The sequence below is a fragment of the Macrotis lagotis genome, chromosome 2 (assembly GCF_037893015.1).
Source record: "Macrotis lagotis isolate mMagLag1 chromosome 2, bilby.v1.9.chrom.fasta, whole genome shotgun sequence".
In the NCBI taxonomy this organism is placed as follows: Eukaryota; Metazoa; Chordata; class Mammalia; order Peramelemorphia; family Peramelidae; genus Macrotis; species Macrotis lagotis.
In genome coordinates this window covers 2,929,969-2,952,951 of record NC_133659.1, presented here as the reverse complement: position 1 = coordinate 2,952,951, position 22,983 = coordinate 2,929,969, and the positions used below count along the sequence as shown (strand labels likewise).

The 22,983-nt window shown below is 38.0% G+C and overlaps 1 protein-coding gene across 4 annotated transcripts in view; it reads right to left on the bottom strand.

The window, feature by feature from the left end:
- Positions 1-22,983, bottom strand: part of SLC44A5 (solute carrier family 44 member 5) — a 380,222-nt gene that overhangs the window by 32,470 nt on the left and 324,769 nt on the right. For all 4 annotated transcript variants that reach the window (XM_074221155.1, XM_074221159.1, XM_074221156.1 and 1 more), the window contains 5 exons: positions 21,926-22,025; positions 7,796-7,888; positions 5,787-5,874; positions 4,632-4,894; positions 2,948-3,042 (listed from right to left, as the gene is read on the bottom strand). In XM_074221155.1, coding sequence (XP_074077256.1) covers positions 2,948-3,042; positions 4,632-4,894; positions 5,787-5,874; positions 7,796-7,888; positions 21,926-22,025 — 639 coding nt within the window. The remainder of the gene's footprint in view (positions 1-2,947; positions 3,043-4,631; positions 4,895-5,786; positions 5,875-7,795; positions 7,889-21,925; positions 22,026-22,983) is intronic.

Below are 22,983 nucleotides of genomic sequence, written 5' to 3'. Positions count from 1 at the left end.
TAACATAATAAATTTATTTTCAGAAAGGACTTGTAAAGCATAGATTTAAAAATTGGAAATTAAGAAATTAATGCTAAAGAATGAGTCAAGAACAATGAAATGTACCAAATTTTGTGAAATGCAACTAAAGGAGTACTTAGAGGAAAATTTCTATTTCTAATTTTTACATTAATTAAGGAGAAAAAGAACAGATTAATTAATTTGGCATGCACCTAAAAATTCCTTGAAAAACCAAGAACTGAAAACTTTAATTAATCACCAAAGTAGAAATTTTGAATATCAAATGAGAGATTAATAAAAAAATCAAAAGTAAAATACATTAAAATAATAAAACTAGAAACTTACAAAACAATAAATAGATAAATCATTAGCTAATTTTACTTATTAAAAAAGAAAGAAAACTAAATTACCAATTCTAAGAATTTAATGTGAAATCACAATCAACAAAGATGACATAAAGACAAGTGTTATGAAACTATCTTTCAAAAATCAATCTAAATGATGACTATTAAATAATACAAATTGTCCAGCAAGAGAACATAAAAGAGATTACTTAAATAAACCTATCCAAAGAAGAAAACTTGAGCATGTTATAAGTGAACTCCCAGCTTCAGCAAAGTTGGAGGCTACAGAATAAGTTCTCAAAAATCAACAGATTTCTATTTTATAATGACAAAAACAAGAAGCAATAATAATAAGGTAAACCTCTTTCTAAAAAACTACAAGAAGTATAAAATATGTGGGAACCAACCTCTCAAGGCACATAAAATAGTTATTACAGATTCAAATATGAAATGATATTAAAGAAAGGAAGAACAGCTTAAATATCTGTATTATTTTCCATGTTCATGGCTTGGCCATACCAATATAATAAAAAAAAGATATTAATACCAAAATTAATTTACACTTAATGCTATGTCAATCAAATGATCAAGTGTATGCTTTACAAAACTTGATAAAATAATGACAAAATTCATTTGGAAAAATAAAAGATCTAAGAAAACAAAATGAATAGAATTGAAATGATGAAAAGAATTAGAAATTATAGGGGATAGTGCTTTCAGACCTCAAACTCTACTATAAAATAAGAATCATCAAAATCATTTGGTATACTTAAAGAAGAGAGAGAATGATCAATGAAACAGGGAAGTCAAGGGAGATTCAGATGTAATTGTACTCAATTAAACAATGTCTAATAAAAAAGAAAACCTAAATTACCTGAGGAAAAAACTGCCTATTTTATAAAAATTGCTGGGAAAACTGGAAAACCATCTGGGAGAAATTAAGCTTAGACCAACGTATTATATCACATCCACAGTATATTCCAAATGTATATGCAACCCTAATATTAAAAAAAAATCATACTATGAAAAATTGAGAAGAAAAACATAATATTCTACTCGCACCTATGGGGAGGAAATAATATTCTTAACCAAATAAGAAATAGAGACAATTATAAAAGATTTCATAGATAACTTTGAGTATTTGAAACTAAAAGTGATTGAAAAGATAATATTAAGACATTTAGAATAAAAAGAGTGGGTGTCAAATGGACAAAAAATATTTTTATCAAATTTTTCTGATAAGGGTTTAGTATCCAACATATATAAACAATTAATAAATATTAATCTAACAGCTATTCTTCAATAGAGAAATAGTTAAAGGATGTGAGTAAGTAGTTCTCAATTGAAGAACTGCAAATCAGTTTAAAATCACATGAAAAATGTCCAAATCATTAAAATACAAAACAATCCTGAGGTATTACCCTGAGGTTTGCAAATTGACAAAAATGGCAACATTCAATGTTGAAGGACTTATGGGAAGATGGGCACACCTATACAGTTGTTGTTGGAGCTGCTTTGGATAGGAATTTGGAATAATGTGACTGAAGTATCTAAAATGCCCACAACCTTTAAATTAGATACTCCTTTCCTGGGCTTATACCTTCTAGGAAGCCATTGACAAGAAAAAAGTCTATACTCTAAAATATCGTTTTGGTTACAAACTTGAAACAAAGCATATGGCTCTCGATTGGGCAATGGGTAAACAAATTATACTATATTGTACTATAAGGAATGATGTATTTAATGAATACAGAAAAGCATAGAGAGATCTATATGAACTGCTGCAGACTGAAGTCAGCAGATCAAGAAAACAAATACAGAAGTATCATCAATGGAAATGGAAAGAATGACAGCCCTCCCTCTCCACTCACCCTCCCAAATAAAAAATGAATGTTATAAAATTATAAAGATCAAGCAGGACTTGAATGAAGAGAGAAGAAAGGAAAACTTAAATTCAACTCATGGAGGCGGGAGGTTAAGAGGGGTTACATGTTGCATATGTTTGAGGACTTTTCCTCAGTTTTCATTATCAGTTGAGCTGACCATTTTCTCTCTAAAGATACTATTGGACATATGGACTAGTTCTTGAAAAGAAAGAGGGGATGGATCCATGACATTTATTGTGATGTAAGAAATAGAAACTATCAATACAAATTTTAAAATAAAGAGTCAATCCAATATATCTTTTCAAATCATCCACCTTCCAACTACTTCTGCCCTCGCCTTTCAAATGACTTTCTACTTATTCACTTTGAATCGATTTGGGATCTATGTTTACACGTATTTGTCTTCTCAATTAGAATCTAAGTTCTTTCAGAGTAGGGGTTGCTTTATTTTCTTTCATGTGCCTGCCATCTAGTAAGCAATTAATACATACTTAGATGATTAATTGAAACATGATGTTTCTCCTTTAATAAAATGTAAGCTGTCTGAAGACAGGACTATTTCTTTTGGGTTTTTTCCAGTATCTGCTGTAAAAGTCTATGTGTAACATTGATAGTTAAAACTGAATAACAATAATAGTCATGATGATGAGAATAATAATGAAGATGAAAACCCTGGTGATCACCGGTGAAGGAGAGCTTTGTTCAGTGAAATCTTACCTTTAAGTCTGTGGTCCAAGTATTCCAGTAGAACTCTAAGACTTTGGACAGTTGAAATAATTAAAGCTCCAATTGCTAGGGAACCTGTATGATATCTATTGAAAAATAAAACCAAATAAAGAAGTAAGATATTTTTACTAGTAAGACAAAAAGGAATTTAGAAGGCATTTCTTCCATTCTTATGACAAACCATCTAATTCAACTCTTTCTGTTTTAGAATTTGTAGAAAAAAGCTTTTAGAACAATTCTACTCAGGTCAATCTAGCCACAGAGGCAGCTCGGCATAATAAAAACTTCAAATCAGAAAGACTTAAGCTCATATCTTGCATTTCATACCACTAGTTAGGAATCTTGGGTCTGACATTGAACCTTTGTGTGTCTGAGACCCCCTCAGATTTAACTAACAAATCTGAGCTGGGCTGCAATTTGCCCCAACAGAGGTTCCCGTATCTTCATTTATGTAGGTGTAGAGGATGTAGCTGTTTTTCAGACATTCAACCATGTCTGACTCTTTATGACCCTGTGGACAGCACTTTCCATGGGATTTTCTTGACCAAGATACTAAATCAATCTGCCCTTTCTAGTGGATTAAGGCAAATAGAGATTAAGTGACTTTTCATGTCATATGGACTATTTGTGCACAATTGATAGGGTTTTCCGAGCTCATGTTGTCCCAAGACTCCTACATAGCAATTCCTTTCTGCTTCTCTTCAAGCATGAAGGCCAATATCCAACCAAGGCAAACAGGGCTGAGGGACTTTTCCAGAGTCACATAGTAAGTGTCTGAGGCTGAATTTGAGTTCAGATTTCCCTGACTCTGCTGTCTCCACTAGGTCATCTAGCTGCCTCCATTGTAGAGAAGACCATTCTGTTTTTCACAGTAGGCAAAGCACATACACAGTCATTAAATAAACTTTTAAAGAGTTTCATCATTTACATATACTTGAGGTAAGTATATCTGCACATACCAGAGGGAGAAAGTATGCAGGTGCAGTGCAAAAGGGCACCTGAAGAGTTAAAGGACCTCATTTCAAACCCTGTATCTGATGCTTACTCTATGTGTGACCTTGGGGAAATCACTTGGAATCCCTGGTCCTCAATTTCCAAATCTGTAAAATGAAGGAATTGGACTTAATGACCCCTAGAGCCCCTTCTGACTTTAGATTTATGACCTTATGATATATTACTTCATGAATGAAGATGGCAAGAATCTACCACAAACAAGACAGGAAGTTTCAGCTATTCTGATGGTGAGAATGATCCTGGGAAATTTTGGTCTCTTCCTTGTTCCCTCCCTTGTTACTAATGGTATTTAGATGGGTGACTGGTCATGGTTAGGAACACCATCAGTGGCCAAGTAAAGTTGATGTATCATAGGGGCATATCAGTCCATATCATTGGAAAGTAGCACCATGCCCTAGTGACTAGGGCACTAGAATGGTATTCAGGAGTACCTAGGTTTGCCTTTTTCCTCAGACACTTGCCATGTGATTCTGGGTAAATGATTCATTCCTCTGTGCCTTAGTTTTCTCATCAATAAAATGACAGGGTTAGACTCCAAATGGTCTCTGTTTTTTCCAAGCTCTAAAACTAATGACCCCCTGAGTCATGGGTTCTTTAACACTCAGCATTAGCCAACTGAGCTCACTCAGAAGTCAGCACACATTGGCATTGCCAGTCTTACCGGAGGGCACGTCCAAATGAAGTACAGACTGGATAGGGAGGAATGTCCTCAGGTTTCCGGAAAGACCAGTAGTAATATGAGAACGCCCCCGCAAGGGTACACTGGCCCAGGGCAATGGAGAAATTCACCAGCCAAAGGAAGACAAATATGTTGTAGAGTTGGAAAAATAAGATGTACTGGTAAAAAAGAGATTTTCCACCATAGAAAGCAAAGGCACAGTAAGCTCTCGGACATTCCTTGCTTATGTTGGTAGATTGAAAAGTCTGCACATATAGAAAGAGAGTAACAAGATCAGCCAGCATCTAGTCCAGAAAGATGGCCTTCACCACCCCAGCCTCCTCTTTCAGCTCCTTCCTCTTGAGTGGTCCTCCTTCCAGATCCCTTCTAGGTTATCCTGCCACTAGTGTCTATTTTTTTGGTAGCTCCAACATATTCTACCTTGTACTGGGGCATATTGCTTATGGTTCAGTTCAATTATTTACCAAAGGATATTTCACATTAGTCTCTCATTCCCCTTTCACCCATCTGCACTGATTGATTTTGTTTATATAAGTTTTGTTATACACATGGATCCCTAGGAACTGGGGGCAGAATATGTGAAAGCTTCCTTAAATAGAAAAAGAATAAGGCATTTTTGGTATCGCACATCCTATTTAGACGTATAGATTAGGAGAGCAGAAAGAGACCCTGGGACACTGGTGTCAGGCCTTTTCTTTGAGACCAGAAGGGAAGGAACTCCCTCCAGTCTACTATTGGTAGCTTCCACTTTTGACTAGTTTTTGCTAACTAGAAGCTAAACTTTATTGTTTCTTTGCCATTAAAAGATCATAACTACTGCAATAACCCTTTAAGTGGGACACTGGGAAAAGTCCCAACTATTTCACCTTAGTTATGACTTTGTATTTCATTCCTGGCCACCTTTATTTCTTCCTTCCTCCCTTTAATGGTTTACTACTCAGTTGTGATGAGTATGAATCCATAGTTATGGGATTTTCTGGAAGATTGTGCTGTTTTGGGAGAGTTGTAGAGTTTTGCTTAGTAGAACCCCATGGGATAATACTAAAATGAGACATTCTCCAAATCCCCTTGCTTCTTTACCATGTGGACAGGGCCTCATTCAGGCTAGGCTCTAAAATAGGCTTGCTGCTTGATTACCTTTGGGTCGCAGGTTTCATTGGCATATTTGCAGCTAGTCTCAACAGTCAGGACTTTATAAACAGCTTCCCCTGATGTGGCCAAGAAACTGTGAAGAACTGTTAAGGAGAAGAGGCCACAATTTTAATTTCAAACACATAGCCTTCTCTCCTCTCCGTCTCCACAGCACCTCCACGGCACCTTCACGGCACCTTCACGGCACCTCTACATACACACAAACCACCAAAGGAGAACTGGGAAAGGTCCTGATGTCAGACTAAGAGGACTGGGGGGAAAAGAGAAAAGAACACTTAGCACAGACAACCATATGTGGCCACAAAATTAGAATTATCCTCATGAGAGGTGCAACTAGTTATTCCTATGTCTAGCAATAAGTCCCTTAAATTCGGAGGAAGAGGAGAACAAGGAGGAGGAGAGACAGAGAAAGACAGAGAGAGACAGAGAGACAGAGAGAGAGAGAGACAGAGACAGAGAGAGAGAGACAGAGAGACAAAGTGAACCAGAGACAGACAGAGACAGACAGAGACATAGAGACAGAGACAGAGGAAGACAGAGAGAACCAGAGAGAGACAGACAGACAGAAAGACAGACAGAGACAGAGAGGGAGAGACAGAGAGACAGAGACAGAGAGGGAGAGAGAGAGACAGACAAAGTGAACCAGAGAGAGACAGAGAGAGAGAGAGAGAGAGAGAGAGAGAGTGAGTGAGAGAGAGTCAGAAAGATGGACAGAGAGACAGAGAGAAGGGGGAAAGGGAATAGGACAAGAGGACATGGCCTTATTGGGGGAGGTCACCCATAACATCATTCCATGGAGGAGGAAGACATGGTTAAGCTGTATGCTTCATTCTTTCTACTTGCTAAAGGAGTAGGTGGAATAGTGGATAAAGTTCTGAATTAGAAGTCAAGGAGATCTGAATTTGAATCCAATCTAAGATACTTATTTGCATGTGACCCTGGACAAATGACCTTGTTTTCTTATTTGTGAAATAAGTGAGTTAGATTTAGTGGACTCTAAGATCCCTTCCAAAACTTTGCATCTATCTAAATCTAAATCTACTAAATGTTAATGCTTTAAAGTAAAACTCATCTCACTGTATCCTAATTATATCTGAGCTCCCATTTACTAATATTTTTTAAATATCTCCTTGTGGAAAATGCTGAGAAGCATGCAAGGATTGCCAAAAAAAATGAAAGAATGAAAAAAGAAAGGAATTAATGCGGCGTCCCCTGACTTCAAGGAGTTGAATTCTACTTGAATAGGGAGGGGGACAGCATTATACAGACAAGCATATTACAAGATAAAAAGCAAAGGGTTCAAAGAATAAGAAAATCTGAAAACAAAAAGTTTGATGGCATACTGAGTAGCCTTCCTCAAAAAGAGAGCAGCAAAGTTGCCTATTTCCAGGCTACCAATATCACAACTTATAAACTTTTCAGAGACTTTTGATACGGGTAATCTAGTAAAGAAGAAATATTGATTCTTAGAGCTTTACAACAAGATACAAGTATTTTGGTATTTTCTGTGTACAGTTGACATTTAGCTTCCATGATTTTCCCATAGTCATTATAACAATATCTTATTAATTGATGTGATATTTATTTTTTGGAATTCGTTTTTAGTTCAGACTTGTAGTTGTGCTGGTAAAGACAGCTCCTTCTACTAGTAAAGGACTGGCAACTCTTCTGCAAGCTTCAGACTTAGGGAGCTATCCAGAGCACTGAGGGAGGAAGTCATTTGTTCAGGGTCATACAGTCACTGGGTATTAGAGGCAGAATTTGAATCCACATCTTCCTGACTCTGAGGGCAGCATTAAATACTTTCTTCACTATTCTATGTATCTTTTTGCCAATATTTATCAAAAACAAAACCTGTTCATTGTCTAGAGGTTTTTCTAGGCTCTTCTAGCATGGTAGACACTGGATACATAACCATGGGCATTTAAGGATAGTTCTTGAGCTTTAGTTGACTCTAAAGGTGAGATTCAGAGATGTCACTGATGGAAGGATACACTGAAGTCACGATCCAGTAGCAAAGGCAGATTGAAATAAGAAAGAATGTGACTATGGGATAGATTAAGGAGAATGGGATATATCCAATGGCCCTGAAATAAAACAGAGAAAGGTCAGAAAATCTTAAGATTTCAGAGTCACAAGTTCCCAAATATCATCACTGTTAGAACTCATATCAAACTTTGGACTGAATGTCTTTATCTGACAAGTTCCAAAAGCAGTCATTACTTTCCTTCACTCTTGGTGATTGTTTCTTAGATTTACTTGCTTTTTCCACTTAAACTAACCATGGAAAGTTGGACCAGAAGCTCACCTTCATTTATCTCCATCTGTCTACCAAGGGTGTAAATCTACCATCTTCTTTTGATGCTTCTTTTGTCTTCACTCATGAAGATTCAATCTCTTCTTGTCACAGAATTTTCCCTTCTATTTTAAATTCTGGCACCTGGAAACTGGAAGGGACTCCTGAAGATCAGCTACTCCAATTATCTGCCCCTGTAACTTGTACAATAGCCCCAAAGGATGGGCATTCAACTTAATTGGTTATGGAATGATTCTAGTGCCAGCATCCAAGCTTAGGCTACCCATTCCACAACTTGACAGCTCTAAGGATTAGAAAATCGATCCTTTGCTAGTGATGTCGACCTTCCTGGAAGCTTCAGACATTAAGTCTGGATCTGCTTCTTATCAATGGCCAGTCAAGTCCCCTCTTCCTCATGAAAGTCCTTCCAATGGTTGAAGGCAGTTCTCTTGTTCTCTCTTCCTTCCCAGTTAATGATTGAAAGGCCCAGGTTCTTCAGAATTCATTCAGGACATGATATCAGGTCAGAGAACCAGAGCTGGGAGCATCTGACTAACCCCTTCATTTTACAGGATGGGAAACTGAGGTCGAGAAAAAGTGACTCACATGATTACATAAGTAGGAAGCAAAGTCAGAAGCAGAAGCAGAAGCAGAATCTGAACCCAGGATATCTGACTCCAAACTTACTATTATTTATACAGTACAGCAATTTCCATTTTAGTCATTCAATACGTTCAACACACTTTCATCACTTCAGTTGCCAGGAAGGGAACCCTCTGGCCCTTCCGAACCCTTCTCTTATCACCCCACCACTTACTGTGTGATTTCTTTCAACAATTCTTATTCAGGATTTGGCCACCAGTGTTGGGTGTTCTTCTGGGGACCGTTTCCAGAAAAGAATGATAAAAGAATTAATTCTGAAGAGTATTTAACAACAACCAAAAATTAAAGCGAAGTAATATAGAAAGGCTAAAGCCTTTCTAAAGTCACTCACAGAATGTTATTCCAAATAAACCCACCTCAAACTCTGACTGGCATCGATTGATTATGAGCCATAGTTAACATGGACATAGTTAACACAAACTATTTGTTAGCCAATTTTACAACTGACTTTAAAGAGTATGATTATTGAATTCTAAAAGTGTGCTTGAAAACTCATTTTTAGACATTAGCAACTTTTTTTCCATCCCTTCATTTCCATCCATACAGAGTACAGTTGGTTGGATTTAGAGTAATTACCTCCCATGTTTCTCCTTACACATTAAGTCGTAGTTTAAAGTATGACATATGGGGGTAGTTTGGAAGTCGCAGGTACTATTAACTCCCAGCATGAACCTTCTGAAAAATCTAAAGTGTTTATTTGTGATATGTTTCAAATAAAATGTCTGGTGTACAACATGTTTCTGAATTATGAGTCACAGACAAAAATGTATAGGTGGGTGCCACCAGAATCCCTTGCAGTTCCATATATCAATCACTCATTGCTTTCAGCTGCAAAGAAATGGCAATAAAACAGAATTGATTAAAGAATAACAGGGTTTTTAAAAAAATTCCATGAGTCAAGCTCTATCTAACAATATAGGAGATGAACTCGGAATGGACAAATTAAAGATGTGGGATGATTATGTGTTACCATATAACTGAGGAGCTTGATTATTTTCTTTAAATGATTTTGTCGACTGTTGTGATTGATTGTTTTGGGACCAGGAAGCTTTATTTATCATTAAAGAGCAAATAGTAAATTCAGTGGTAATATTTGAGGGGAGGGAAGAGAGAGAAAGAGGGAAAGAAAGAGGAAGAGAGAGAGAGGGAGGGAGGGAGTGAGGGGAGAGAGAGAGAGAGAGAGAGAGAGAGAGAGAGAGAGAGAGAGAGAGAGAGAGAGAAAGAAGCCACAGGTTTGGTCTTCATGACAATGTACCTGAATTTATCTTAGATAATTAGGTTAAAATTGAACAAGACCATCTATCTATGTTCTATCTAAGGATTACCTAAACACACTCATTTCATGAAAGCCTTAAGTTTTACAAAGCACTTCATATATGTTACCTCATTTGATCCTCACAACCACCCTAGGAGCTAGATTCTATAACTATCCTAATTTTATAGATGAAGAAATTGAGGCATGGAGGGTAAAGTGACTTGTCCATGGTCATGGCGATAGTAAGTACCTGAATCAGACCAGAATGCATCTATTTCCTGTTACTGCATCTATTGCATATTGATGGAGAGAATTAGAGATAGAGATCTACAGGGTGTTCCAAAAATCTTTGAGCAGTTTTAAACTCCTCCTAATGTCTAAAATGGCACGAAGACTTTTGGGACACCTTGTATCAATCCCCATGGGAGCTTGCACACATCCCTTAGCAAAAACTAGCTCATTACCAAGTTCCCCTCCAAGAGAATGTAAGCTCCCTGATAGCCAGAACTGGCCTCATTTGTCTTTGCTTCCTCAGTCTCCAGTACAAGTAGATGCTTCAGCAAGTCTCTTGGCTTGGTTGCTCCCCAGAGATCCCCTTGCCATCATCAGTGGAAGTTGGCAGAGAGAACTTCAATGATTCCATTCCAATGATTCTCATTCAAGAGGCAGGAAAAGGGAAGGAATTCTGGCAGTGACTAGTGCCCGGCTTATTCATTACAAGGATCACCACTAGATAGATCTGCCACAAGGGGAAGATGAAAGAGCTGGAAGAATCCCTCTCACTTCTTCGGCTTTCAGGTGAAGGTGAAGACCTTTTTGCCAGGAAGCAAAAAAGGTCAAAGGAAGGATACAGAAGGTCAAGGTTTCCAAATGAGTGGAAGGCAGGTGACCTGAGGAGGAGACAATAGAAGAGCAGAGGGACAAGAATGCTCTGCCTAGTCTCTGGCACAGAGACTGGTATTGAAGACTGGAAAAACCTTCTCAAATGACTGAAGAGATCATCTGTGGTGCTCAGAGTCACAAGGAAGCATCCCAAGCCCACATGTCCTGGAGGACACCAGGAGCAAGAGAAGAACTAGGGCAGGGGAGTCCTCAGGATAGAGGCAGCCATCACTATCCCAAAGACAGCTGATCATGATGGATTGGGATTCCTGGAGCTTGAAGAGTTTCAGCAAATCCATGAAGCCTATCCCACTTTGAGGGATTCCTATGGAGACAAATGAGACTGCCAGGAAAAATCTGGAACAGGTTTACAAAGATGAATAAATCTGGGAAAGGAAATTGAAAGCTATGGAATGTAGATAGTGTTTTCTTTACTTCTTTAAATTTGAAGTTTCAAACAAAAAGAAAATTATGGGATACAGATGGTGTCAGTGAATAGAATGTAGCTTTGGAGGCGATGGTTTAAGATGACTTCTTTCTAGCTTTGGGCCTGATCTGAGAGGGTTTTGAAATGAAAATAGTGAGGGAGGGAAACGTTTCTAGAGAAAATTGTAAATGGCCTTATTATGGAGAATGATAGGAAGAAGATAATGCTGAAGGTGAGGAGTGTTAAATCAGGGAGGGAAATAACTCTGGACAGGAATGGTATCTCTAATGTTTGAGGAAACTGAGGGGATTGGGATAGCAAGTAGTTCAGTGTGGGAAGTGAGACTTGTGTCAGTTTAGATGACTCAATTGAGCTAGCTTAGTTTCTGTTCAATCATGGGTCTAGTCCAATTTATGTCTCATGAGAAAGCTTTATTCATTTGGGAGAATTGGGAGAAAACCTTATTGCATTGTTCCAACCAAGACACGTGTGACTGGGAAACTGGATGACCTCTCCCTTTGCTTTGAGACCCTTAACCAAGGACCTCATTTATGCTGACCAGAAACCCTGGTCAGATCTGAAAATTGAGGCATGGATTTTACTTATTATTATTATCTAGCTCAAGTCACTCATGCTTATCAGAAAATTCAACAGTTACTGCTCCCATGTTCCTTTGACTGTTCAGAGATATTTGGAGAGTGGATCACCTCCTTTGCTGATTTCAGGGAATGGTACCAGTTCACTCTCCCTCTCCCAACTTGGAAGTCTTTAATATTTTCTCCAATTAGAAATCAGATTACCTAATGGTATAGTGTTTCCTTTTAATTAATTGGTCTTAGGTGATTGATTGTTTTTAATGTATAAAATATCCGACCACTCCTCTATTTGGGGTCCAGGTCTAAGCAGAAGAGGCCGGTCTTGGTTTGTTGGGCAATTGGCCAAATTTACTTAATAAATCAATATATATGTTCAGAAGATCAAAACCTTGTTTTCCTCAGTAATTTTATTTTTCACCTGCCACCCATCTTAGATGATGATTCAATAAACTTTAGCTCCTCTGTATAGAGTCCTCCGTTAGTGCTAAAGGTCAAAAGACATGGTCCCATGTTGGTCACAGTCTAGGAGTGGTAGATGTTGGGTCATCTGAACAACTATAACAAAATAAGATGGAGGAAGAATACTTGTGGAGTTACATTAGTAAGTATATAGGGGACAAGGACTAGGTCTGCATCTAAAGTACTCCCAGGTAATGAAACTCCTTTCACCAATGTCTATCTCCCTCCTTTTCTGCCATTCATAGTCTTAAGAAACTCTATAACTTCCCCAGGATCACATGGTCACCAAGCTTCAAAGGAAGAGGTCAAATCCAGATTTCTAGCCCAGCTCAAGGGCCTACTGGGTACATAGAAGAGGTGCTAGGAGGTGAAAGGGGAGGAACAGTAATCATATCCTACTGAGATTGTAGAAGGTGACATTTGAACAGTGTCTTCAATGACAATCTGAGCCAAAGGGCATACACTTATAAAGAAGCATGGAAACAAAAGCAAAACATTGAGGAAATCTGGGGAATTGTGGGAATGGTAATTAGTTGACTGATAATAGAGAGCAAAGGAAAGTAGTATTAATTGATACTAGAAAATTAGAGAAATGCTAGATTGTGGAAAGCCTTGAATGTCAGGCTAAGGAATTTAAACTTTAAGGACTTCAAACACCCAGAACTATTGAAGGGTTTTGAACCAAGGAGTAACAGAAATATCTGTGCATACAGACTACTATTAAGTTGAGAATAATATAAGGTTGACTTGGAAATGGGTGAAAGCGGGGACTGGAAGACATAGGCTTCAACTGTAGAATTCATCTAATGCAATTGTCATTCCCTCCATTTGACAGATGAGAATATGAGACCTAGAGAAGTTAAGTAATATATCCAAAGTCATATGGTATGTATAAAAAGTGAGAATATGAACTCAAATCTTCTAAGTGTAGATCCTACCTTCTTTCTGTGGAAAGCTCTGTTATTTGCCAAATGTTTTATAATTATACCCTCCTTGATGCTCACAATTTGGTGAATTAGATGTTTTCCCAGTCTCATTTTAGAGAGATTACAGAGGTTGAGACATTCTTAGGGTATGGATGGATTGTGATCTGCATCATAGAAGGCAATGACATGATAAGATAATGGAGTGCTATTTAGGCATAGAAGAATAATGAATAGAGTATTGACAATAAAGCTAACAGAACCCTATATCTAGGACTGAAAGGGACCTCAGAGACCACCTAATCTCTTCCCATATAGACACCTATATTTCTGAAAAATGAAGTGACTGCCCTCAAATTTCATGAGCTAGAAATGCCAGAAATGGGTTAGAATCTCAACTGATTAACTCCAAAGCCAGTGGTCATCAAATCAAGTTGTTTCCAATAAACACAGTCAATTTGAAGTTTATAACATAGTGAGATAATATGACTTGATAGGAATCATTTGTTTATTAGAATTTATGATTGACATACCGCAATGGAAAAACCTATCATATTCATAAGAAAAACTATCTGAGAGGAGAGAGAAAATGTTAAGAAGACATGTGCAAATGTATAAAACTACAAATCTGAGAATGAAATAGGGAGAAAGGGGACAAAAAGGAACAAAAGGAGGGAAGGAGAGATGAAGGGGGAAGGAAGGGAGAGGGAGAATGAGAACTGCTATAGTTTTGGCAAGACAATGGGTTGAGTGACTTGCCTAAAGTCACACAGCTAGGTAATCATTAAGTGTCTGAGGCTGGATTTAAACTCAGACTGAGACTCAGGCTGACTGTAGAGCCAGCCTAATTTATTATTATTGTTATTTGTTTTAAATTCTGTTATTAGAATAATAAAAGAGGGGAATACTAGAAATAGTAAGTAAATACAAAATGGCCATATCTTTGGATCTTTCTATTGTCCATAAATGTACCACTTTCATGTTCAAAAATTTCCCAAACCCCTGATTTTGTCATTTCCTCTCAGAACAACTCCATGCACTAATTACTCTCTTTTCTTTTCTCCATTTTGGCCCTTTGGTGAACCAATACAACTCTCCATTCTCTTCTTTCTTGAGTCCATGTCCCATCTTGCCATTTTGCCACATGGATTCTGCCAAGTCTTGACCTAGGACTGCTTGTACCATTTACTACATTCACTTTAACACAGGCTGATGAATGAAGGAGGAGAAAATCTTACCATCGTTCTGATTGGATTCACTATAAATTCATGTTATACAACCTCAACTAGGTCATTATTTCTAAGCAATCCTACTGTAACTCTCTTATCAAGCATTCCAAAACTTCTTATCCCTCCTCAAATTTAGCATGGTTCTCCTCTTTTCATTTCTCTCAGCTAACTTTGCCTCTTATTTTGTGAAAAAAAAAATAAGGTCATTCACTATTAGCTCCAGCTTTCTCATTCTTCCTCATCTCATGCCACTCATATGCCTTCTGCCATTCTCTCTTCAGTCTATCTCATATGACAAGCTGACTTTATTCTTTATTCTTTACAAAGGCTAACTCCTCAGACTGCTCAGGTGAGCCCATCTCTTCTGATAGATTGCCTCCTCTGATATCCTCATTCTGTCACTGATTTTTAATCTCTCCCTCTTTACTGGCTCATCTCCTCCTGCCTAAAAATATGCCCATGAATCATCTCTTGTCCTGAAAAAATCCTCACTTGATCTTCCCATTTGTGATAGCTATCATTCTGTATCTATTCTGTTTTTTGTCATTAAACTCATTAAAAAAGGCGATCCACAATAGAGCTTTCCACCTCTTCTCCTCTCATTCTCCTTTTAACCTCTTACAATCTTATAATTTCCCTGAAACTGCTCTAGTCAAAGTTGTTAGTGATGTCTTAGCTGCCAAATTCAAGGGCCTCTTCTCCCTAATCTTCCTCAACTGCTCTGCAGTCTTTGAAATTAGTGATTCTTCTCCCCTTGAAATTTTCTGCTCTCTAGTTTGAAGGATATTACTATCTTCTGGTTGTCTTCCCAGCTGTCTGACCACAGTTCAGCCTCCTTTGCTAGACACCCCTTTAAATTCCACCCTTTCCTGTTACTATAAAGAGCAATACCATCCTTCCAATCCCTTGAACTCCCACTTAAGAATCATCTGGTATTCATCACTATCTCTCTCTCTCACACACACACACACACACACACAAACACATCCAATATGTCTCCAAGACCTTTCCATTTCACCTCTGAAGTGTCTCTCAAATATGCCCCTTCTCTCCTCGGACACTGCTACCACACTGTTGTAATATTGGTCTCATAGCTGGACAACTGGAATACTCTGATTATGGGTCTGCTTGTCTCAAGTGTCTCCCCACCCTTTGTTTTGTTACCAAAATGATTTTCCTAAAGTTCAGGTCCACCAATATGATGAACACTCCTATTCAATAAAACCCAATGCCTCCCTATTATCTCCAAGGATCAAATACAAAATTCTTTGTCTGGCATTTAAAGACCATAATAACAACTCCCTCCTACATTTCCAATCTTCTTAAATCTTACTGACTACTACAAAGAATGTGATGAAGTGACACTGGTCTTCTGGATGTTCCATAAATAAGACCCTCCATCTCTCAAGCCTGGAAATTCTGTCTGCCCATACCCCTACTCCCACTCCTAGAATGGTCTCCCTCCTCTATTCTGACTACTGACTTCTCAAGTTTCCTTTAAGTCCCAAATCAAACCCCATCTTCTACAGAAAGCCTTCCCCAACCCTTCTTAATCCCAGTGTTTTTCCATGTTGAACATCTTTAATTTATCCTGTCTATGGTTTGGACATATTTATTTGCTTTTTGTCTCTCTTATTAGAATGTGAGTTCCTCAAGGAAAGGAATTGTCTTTCACCTTTTGTATCTCTAGAGCTTAGAACAGTGTCCAGCACAGAATAGGTATTTAATAAATTTCTACTTGCAAAAAAACCCAAAGTAAAATAAAACAAAAGGGGCAGCAGTAATGCAGTGGAGAGATAGATTGAGTTCTGGAAATAAGAGGACCTGAGTTCAAATCCAGACTCAGATACTTGATACTTGCTGTGTGTCCCTGGGCAAGTTACACAACTCCATTGCTTCTCAAAAACTACCAATGAATGAACTAGATAGATAGATAGATAGATAAATTTTACTGTCTGAGATAAAGGTAGGGCTTCAGAATATTGAATCTCAGTCAGGAGTCACAGACTGAGGTTGACGATGTTCATCCCAGACTATCAAGCTACAGATGATCCAATTTATTATGGATTTAGATACAATATTTTTAAGAATTCAAACCCAGGGGCAGATCAAGAGAACCATATATAAAAGTTTCTTCTGAGCAGTTAACTTCTAACCTAGACCCTTCTTGTCTTTCCAGTCTTCATACATCCAATTCCCTTTTATATATCTGGGATCCAGTAGCACTGATTGTCTTGCTGTTCTTCATGCAAGACTCTCTAATACTGAGCCTCTTTTCCTGGCTATTCTCCATCCCTGGAATGCCCTCCCTCACCCCATCCCCCCATGGCTTTCCTGAATTCTTGCAAATATTATTTTTAAAAAATCCTGTCGGGGTGGCTAGGTGGCGCAGTGGATAAAGCATGGGCCCTGGAGTCAGGAGTACCTGGGTTCAAATCTGGTCTCAGACACTTAATAATTACCTAGCTGCGTGGCCTTGGGCAAGCCACTTAACCCCATTTGCCTTGCAAAAAAAAAAACCTAAAAAAAAAATCCTGTCTTTTGCAAGAAACCTTTCTTAGTCTCCCTCAATCTCAGAATCTTCCTTCTACACATAGTTGTTTGCATAATATTTACTCTGTTGCATTAAGTATGTGAACTCCCTGAGGGCAGGGATTATTTTTGTTTTTATCTCAAGTTTGTTTATATCTTAAGTACTTAGAATTATACTTGGTACAAGGTAATCCCTTAATAAATATTTGTTATCTATCTGGTTGATCAGCAAAGAACACAGGAAGACCAAAACCTATACTAAAAGTGAGCATGTAACTAGGCATTGCCAACTGATTGATAGTTGCCAAGACTTGAAAATGCATCCCAACTGGAACTTTGTCTTGGCCTTGTTGCCATGGGTCTAGCCATGTCACCTCAGCGCCTCTGGTTCTGACTTAGATCTCAGCTCAAGTTTGAATTGGGATTTCCTCTTGGAAGTCTATTGACAATTCAATTTATTCTGATTTCAAATTACTATGACCCTAAGTTTGGACAATCCTCAATGACTAATAAAGGTGGCAAACAGATAGAAGCCTTGCCAGCAGCATCTGTGCTGGAGGGAAGGGTAGACCATGGTATCAACACCTTGAACTCATCCCTGCTGACAAGGAAATCTTTGAAAATTAGGGAGACTAGACAAGAAGTAAAAACATTCACATAAGGTAACATTTACATAAAGTAAAAAGTAATTCTTGACACAGATTCCTTGTGAGTGGAGAGAAAGCTAAAAAGTGGGTGTCTAGGCTTGAATCATGCAGAAGAGAGACACAAGGACAGCATGACCAGATTTAAGTGATGGTGAAAGCAGTCGGTCAAATTTCTATTTCTCCTAATCCATTGATTTGACCTCTCTGACTGCTTCACAGTCAGAGGACACGATAATTGGTCTGTTGTCATAACCAGCAAGACATGATAAAACATTCCTCTTCTCCCAGCTGCCAGTTTTGTTTTTTAGAATCACCCTATCATACACAACTCAGCCCCAACCTTTCTTTCAAATTACCCTAGTAATAATGAGTTTTAAGAATCCTAATAATATTTTTGCATATAAGGTATAATAAGTTTGACCTTAATGAGTCTTTTGCAATTTGGCCTTGATAATTTCTTTATATTTTTTCTGGATCTTTTATTGAATTTTGTATAGCAAATTTTCCATTGTGTTCTGATCTTTTTGTCATAAATATCAGAAAATCTTTCACTTTCTCAAATGTCCATTTTTTCCTTCAGGATTATACTCAACTTTGGGGCAGAGGATAAGTTATTCTTGGCTGCAACCTTGTCTGTTTTCCTCTTTGAAATACACTGTTCTATAAAATTATATTATAAAGCATCAGTCATCAAAACTGTTTGGTATTGGCTAAGAAATAGAGTGGTGGACCAGTGGAATAGACTAGGTGTAAAAGCAGGAGATGATTAGAGTAATTTGCTGTTTGATAAACCCAAAGAGTCCAGCCATTGGGATAAAAACTCCCTCTTTGATGAAAACTTCTGGGATAATTGGAAGTTAGTATGGAAGAAACTTAGATTAGACCAACACCTAACACCCTTTACCAAGATAAGATCCAAATGGTTACAGGACATAGACATAAAAAACAATACTATAAGCAAATTAGAAGATCAAGGACTAGTCTACCTGTCAGATCTTTGGAAAGGGGAACAGTTTATGACTAAGGAAGAGTTGGAGAACATCACCAAAAACCAATTAGATGTTTTTGATTACATTAAATTAAAAAGCTTTTGCACAGATAAAACCACTGTAACCAAGATCAAAAGAAATGTAGTAAATTGGGAAACAATCTTTACAACTAATGATTCTGACAAAGGACTCATTTCTAAAATATACAGAGAACTGAGTCATATTTTTAAAACAAAAAGCCATTCCCCAATTGACAAATGGTCAAAGGATATGCAAAGGAAATTTACAGATGAGGAGATCAAAGCAATTCATAGCCATATGAAAAAATGCTCTAAATCATTAATTATTAGAGAAATGCAAATTAAAGCTTCTCTGAGGTACCACCTCACACCTCTCAGATTGGCCAGTATGACCAGGAAGGATAATGATCATTGTTGGAAGGGATGTGGGAAATCTGGGACACTATCACACTGTTGGTGGAGCTGTGAACTCATCCAACCCTTCTGGAGAGCTATTTGGAACTATGCCCAAAGGGCAACAAAAATGTGCATACCCTTTGACCCAGCAATACCACTACTGGGTCTGTATCCTGAAGAGATGAAGAAAAGGGTAAAAACATTACTTGTATAAAAATATTTATAGTAGCCCTGCTTGTGGTGGCAAAGAATTGGAAATCAAGTAAATGTCCTTCATTGGGGAATGGCTTAGCAGACTGTGGTATATGTATGTCATGGAACACTATTGTTCTATTAGAAACCAGGAGGGATGGGATTTCAGGGAAACCTGGAGGGATTTGCATGAACTGATGCTGAGTGAGATGAGCAGAACCAGAAGAACACTGTCCACCCTAACAGCAATATGGGAGTGATGGTCAACTGTGAAGGACTTGCTCATTCCATCAGTGCAACAATCGGGAGCAAATTTGGGCTGTCTGCAAAGAAGGGTGCCATCTGTATCCAGATAAGGAGCTGTGGAGTTTGAACAAAGTTCAAGGACTATTCCCTTTAATTTAGAAAAAAAACCAGATATCTTATTGTCTGATCTTGTTACCTCTTAGAATTCTTCTCTAAGGATATGATTTCTCTCTCATCACACCCAATTTGGATCAAGGTACAACATGGAAACAAAGTAAAGACTGACAGATTGCTTTCTGGGGGGGGGGGTGGGGGGAGGGAAGTAAGATTGGGGAGAAAATTGTAAAACTCAAATAATATCTTTAATAAAAATTAATTTAAAAGAAAAAGAAATACACTGTTCTAAGACTAAAAGTCTTTTAGTGTAGAATTTACTAATAAGGCTGAGGCTAGCAACTTTGGAATTCAGGAGTTCTAAACTAGCCCTGGGTGTCCTCATTCATTCTGGCATTATTATAATGATCCATGAATAGATGGTGGGGAAAGGCACCAGGTTGTCTAAGAAGTGAACTTAACCAGGTATGAAACAAAACACATCAAAGTTCCCATGTTTATCCCAGTGGGAATAGGCCTATGAGCGGACCCTGCATTTACAGTTTCAATGAGATAGGAAGGCTAGTTCTCAAAAAAACCAAAATCTACCAAGAACAGAAACCATATGACACTGGAGGATTAAACTGTATCAACACCATGGCCAGTAACATGTTTTGCACTTTGGGGGCTGACATTGATGCTACTCTTGTGAACATTTATAAAAAATCAATTGACATAGAATTCTTTTTTTTTTTTTTTAGTTTGTTTTTTTTTTTTTTTTTGCAAGGCAATGGGGTTAAGTGGCTTTCCCAAGGCCACAAAGTTAGGCAATTAAAGTGTTTGAGGCTGGATTTGAATTCAGGTACTCCTGACTCTAGGGCTGGTGCTCTATCTACTGCGCCACCTAGCTGCCCCGGCATAGACTTTTTATTAAATAAGTGCATTATATGAATCTGAGAGGGATAACTGTCACATTGGGTGACAGTTGCAATCCAAACAAATTCCAGCAGGTTAAATTAAAACAGATACGCTAAAATCTAATAGTAATGAATAAATGCATTCACATGAACTATATTCATTTATATTATAATATAAATCCTTTAAATAAATATAAATCTATATCCTATATATGTACATATATATATACAAAATATATACAACATTAACTTATTTTCTTTAATTGGAAAATAAAGAATAAAGGAATTATAGTTAATCAGATTGCAAATACAATAGGAGTCAACAATGTGATATCATATAGAAAAAGTTTAATGGGATATTGGACTACATCCATCAATGAATGATTTCCAGGAAAGGGAAGACATTGTCCCATCATATTTGACTGCTCAGATGATGTCCAGAGCATCACATTTTTTAAAAGAACATTGCCGAGCTGGAGTATGATCAGAAAAGGGAAATCAGAGCAGTGAAGGAATTTATAGCTATGTTAGTAAAGAATGTATGTGGAATGGTTAGCCTGGAGAAGAAATTAGTGGGGGGCTGATTGCTAATTACAAGTACTTAAAAGGTAGTCATATGAAAGAAGAATAAATGTTGTTCTCTTTGATGCCAAAGGGTCGTACCAGGAGTAGGGGAGCGAGGGACTCATAAAAAGAATTTAATGACAGAGCTATTTGAAAATGGAATTGTGATAAAGGGGGTTTCTTATTACCAGCTATTTATGAAAAAAACTGACTGAGCTTCTCATAGGTTTTGTAGACTTGTCTTCAAAGTAGTACCAACAATTGAAACGTTGCAGGGGATCTTCAAATTCTCTAACTTCTTTACAGATGAGGAAGTTGAGGCCCAGAGATGGGATGACCTCACCTGACTATAGTCCCATATGTAATAGGAGATTCTGAAATGGAGTTAAACTAGATAACTTCTATGTTCCTTTCCCTTGCAGCTTAGCTTGCTCCCACTTAGTTTCTTCTGAAGTCTATCTGTGGTTTCATTAATCTTCTGGTCATTCCTGTTACCAATGCTTGTGATTCTGCTTGGAGAGTCTTCTGAGACAGCAAATCATTAAATGACTAGCCCAGGCTTACATCTCTGGAGGAGGACTTGGATCTGAGTCTTTCTGCCTGAGGTTGGCTCCCTCTACAACCCCTGAATTGTAGTTGTGAGAGGGTTTTCACATTCTTCTACCAGTCTCTGGCCAACTGGGTTATTCTAAATTTTCATCCAAGCCCTGTCATCCAAAAGGTCTTCTTGGATGATGGATGGCCTCTCCCAAGAACCATGACTCTCATTGGGGATCCATCCCATGATCAGTCACTTACCTGCTCCCTTCCTTCAGCAGTGCAATAGCAATTTGGATTCTCTTCCTCAGGAACAAAATCAGAAGCAAAATGAGCAATTCCAGGATGCAAAGTATGACCACTAGAAAAGAACATACATTGGAAGTTGTGAGTCCCAAGCAGTAAGACTTCGGGGGCAGTCCTACTCACCATGGAACCTCATCTTAAGCAAATACTTCACCTCTGCAAAAACAAACCCCATTTCCACAAGCTATTTTCAAAGATGCCAAGAAGATCTAGAACCCCCACTGGTGGTCAGTCCATCAGCTGGCTTTGCTGAGATCTCCAGGATCATTCTTCACCTCCAACATAGAAAAACCATCCCAGCAATTGACGTAGTATTTTTTATTAATTTTTTGAGGTAATAGGGTTAAGTGACTTGCCTAAGGTCATACAGCTATTAAGTATCAAGTGTCTAAGACTGAATTTGAACTCAGGGCGTCCTGATTCCAGGGCCAGTGCTTTATCCACTGGGCCACCTAGCTGTCCTTGATGTAACATTTTTGAGGATCCAAGTCTGTGATTTCTTTAATGTGGAAATTCCCTCTATCAATCTACAACTCAGCTTGGGTGAGATGAGCTGTCCAAGGTCATTGTGGCAGAGGCACAATAAGCTGTCCATTCTTTCTGAGGCTAAAGTTGGCTTCTAATTCACTAAGTCATTTTGTGGGCTGGAAGGACTTCGTGTATATCATTGTGCACACCACCCTTTCCTCCCCCCAACCCCAAGAACATAAGCTTTTTGCAGGCAAGGACTTCTGAGTCATAGTTTCATATTGCTAACATTTAGTAGAATGCTTGGTCTAGGAATAGATGAATAATAAGAGCAGCTACCATGTATGGAGCTCTTTTTATGTTTCTAAAATATGTTCTCTATCTCATTTGGTCCTTACGATCCATATGAAGTTGGTTTTAGTATTACCACGTTCATTAGATGAGAACGCTGAGGCTGAGAAAACTTCCTGCCTTTGTTGAGGATTAGCTGGCTGCTAAGGCTGGGAGACAGCATTCCAATTCAGTTCGTTCAAGACCAGCATGCC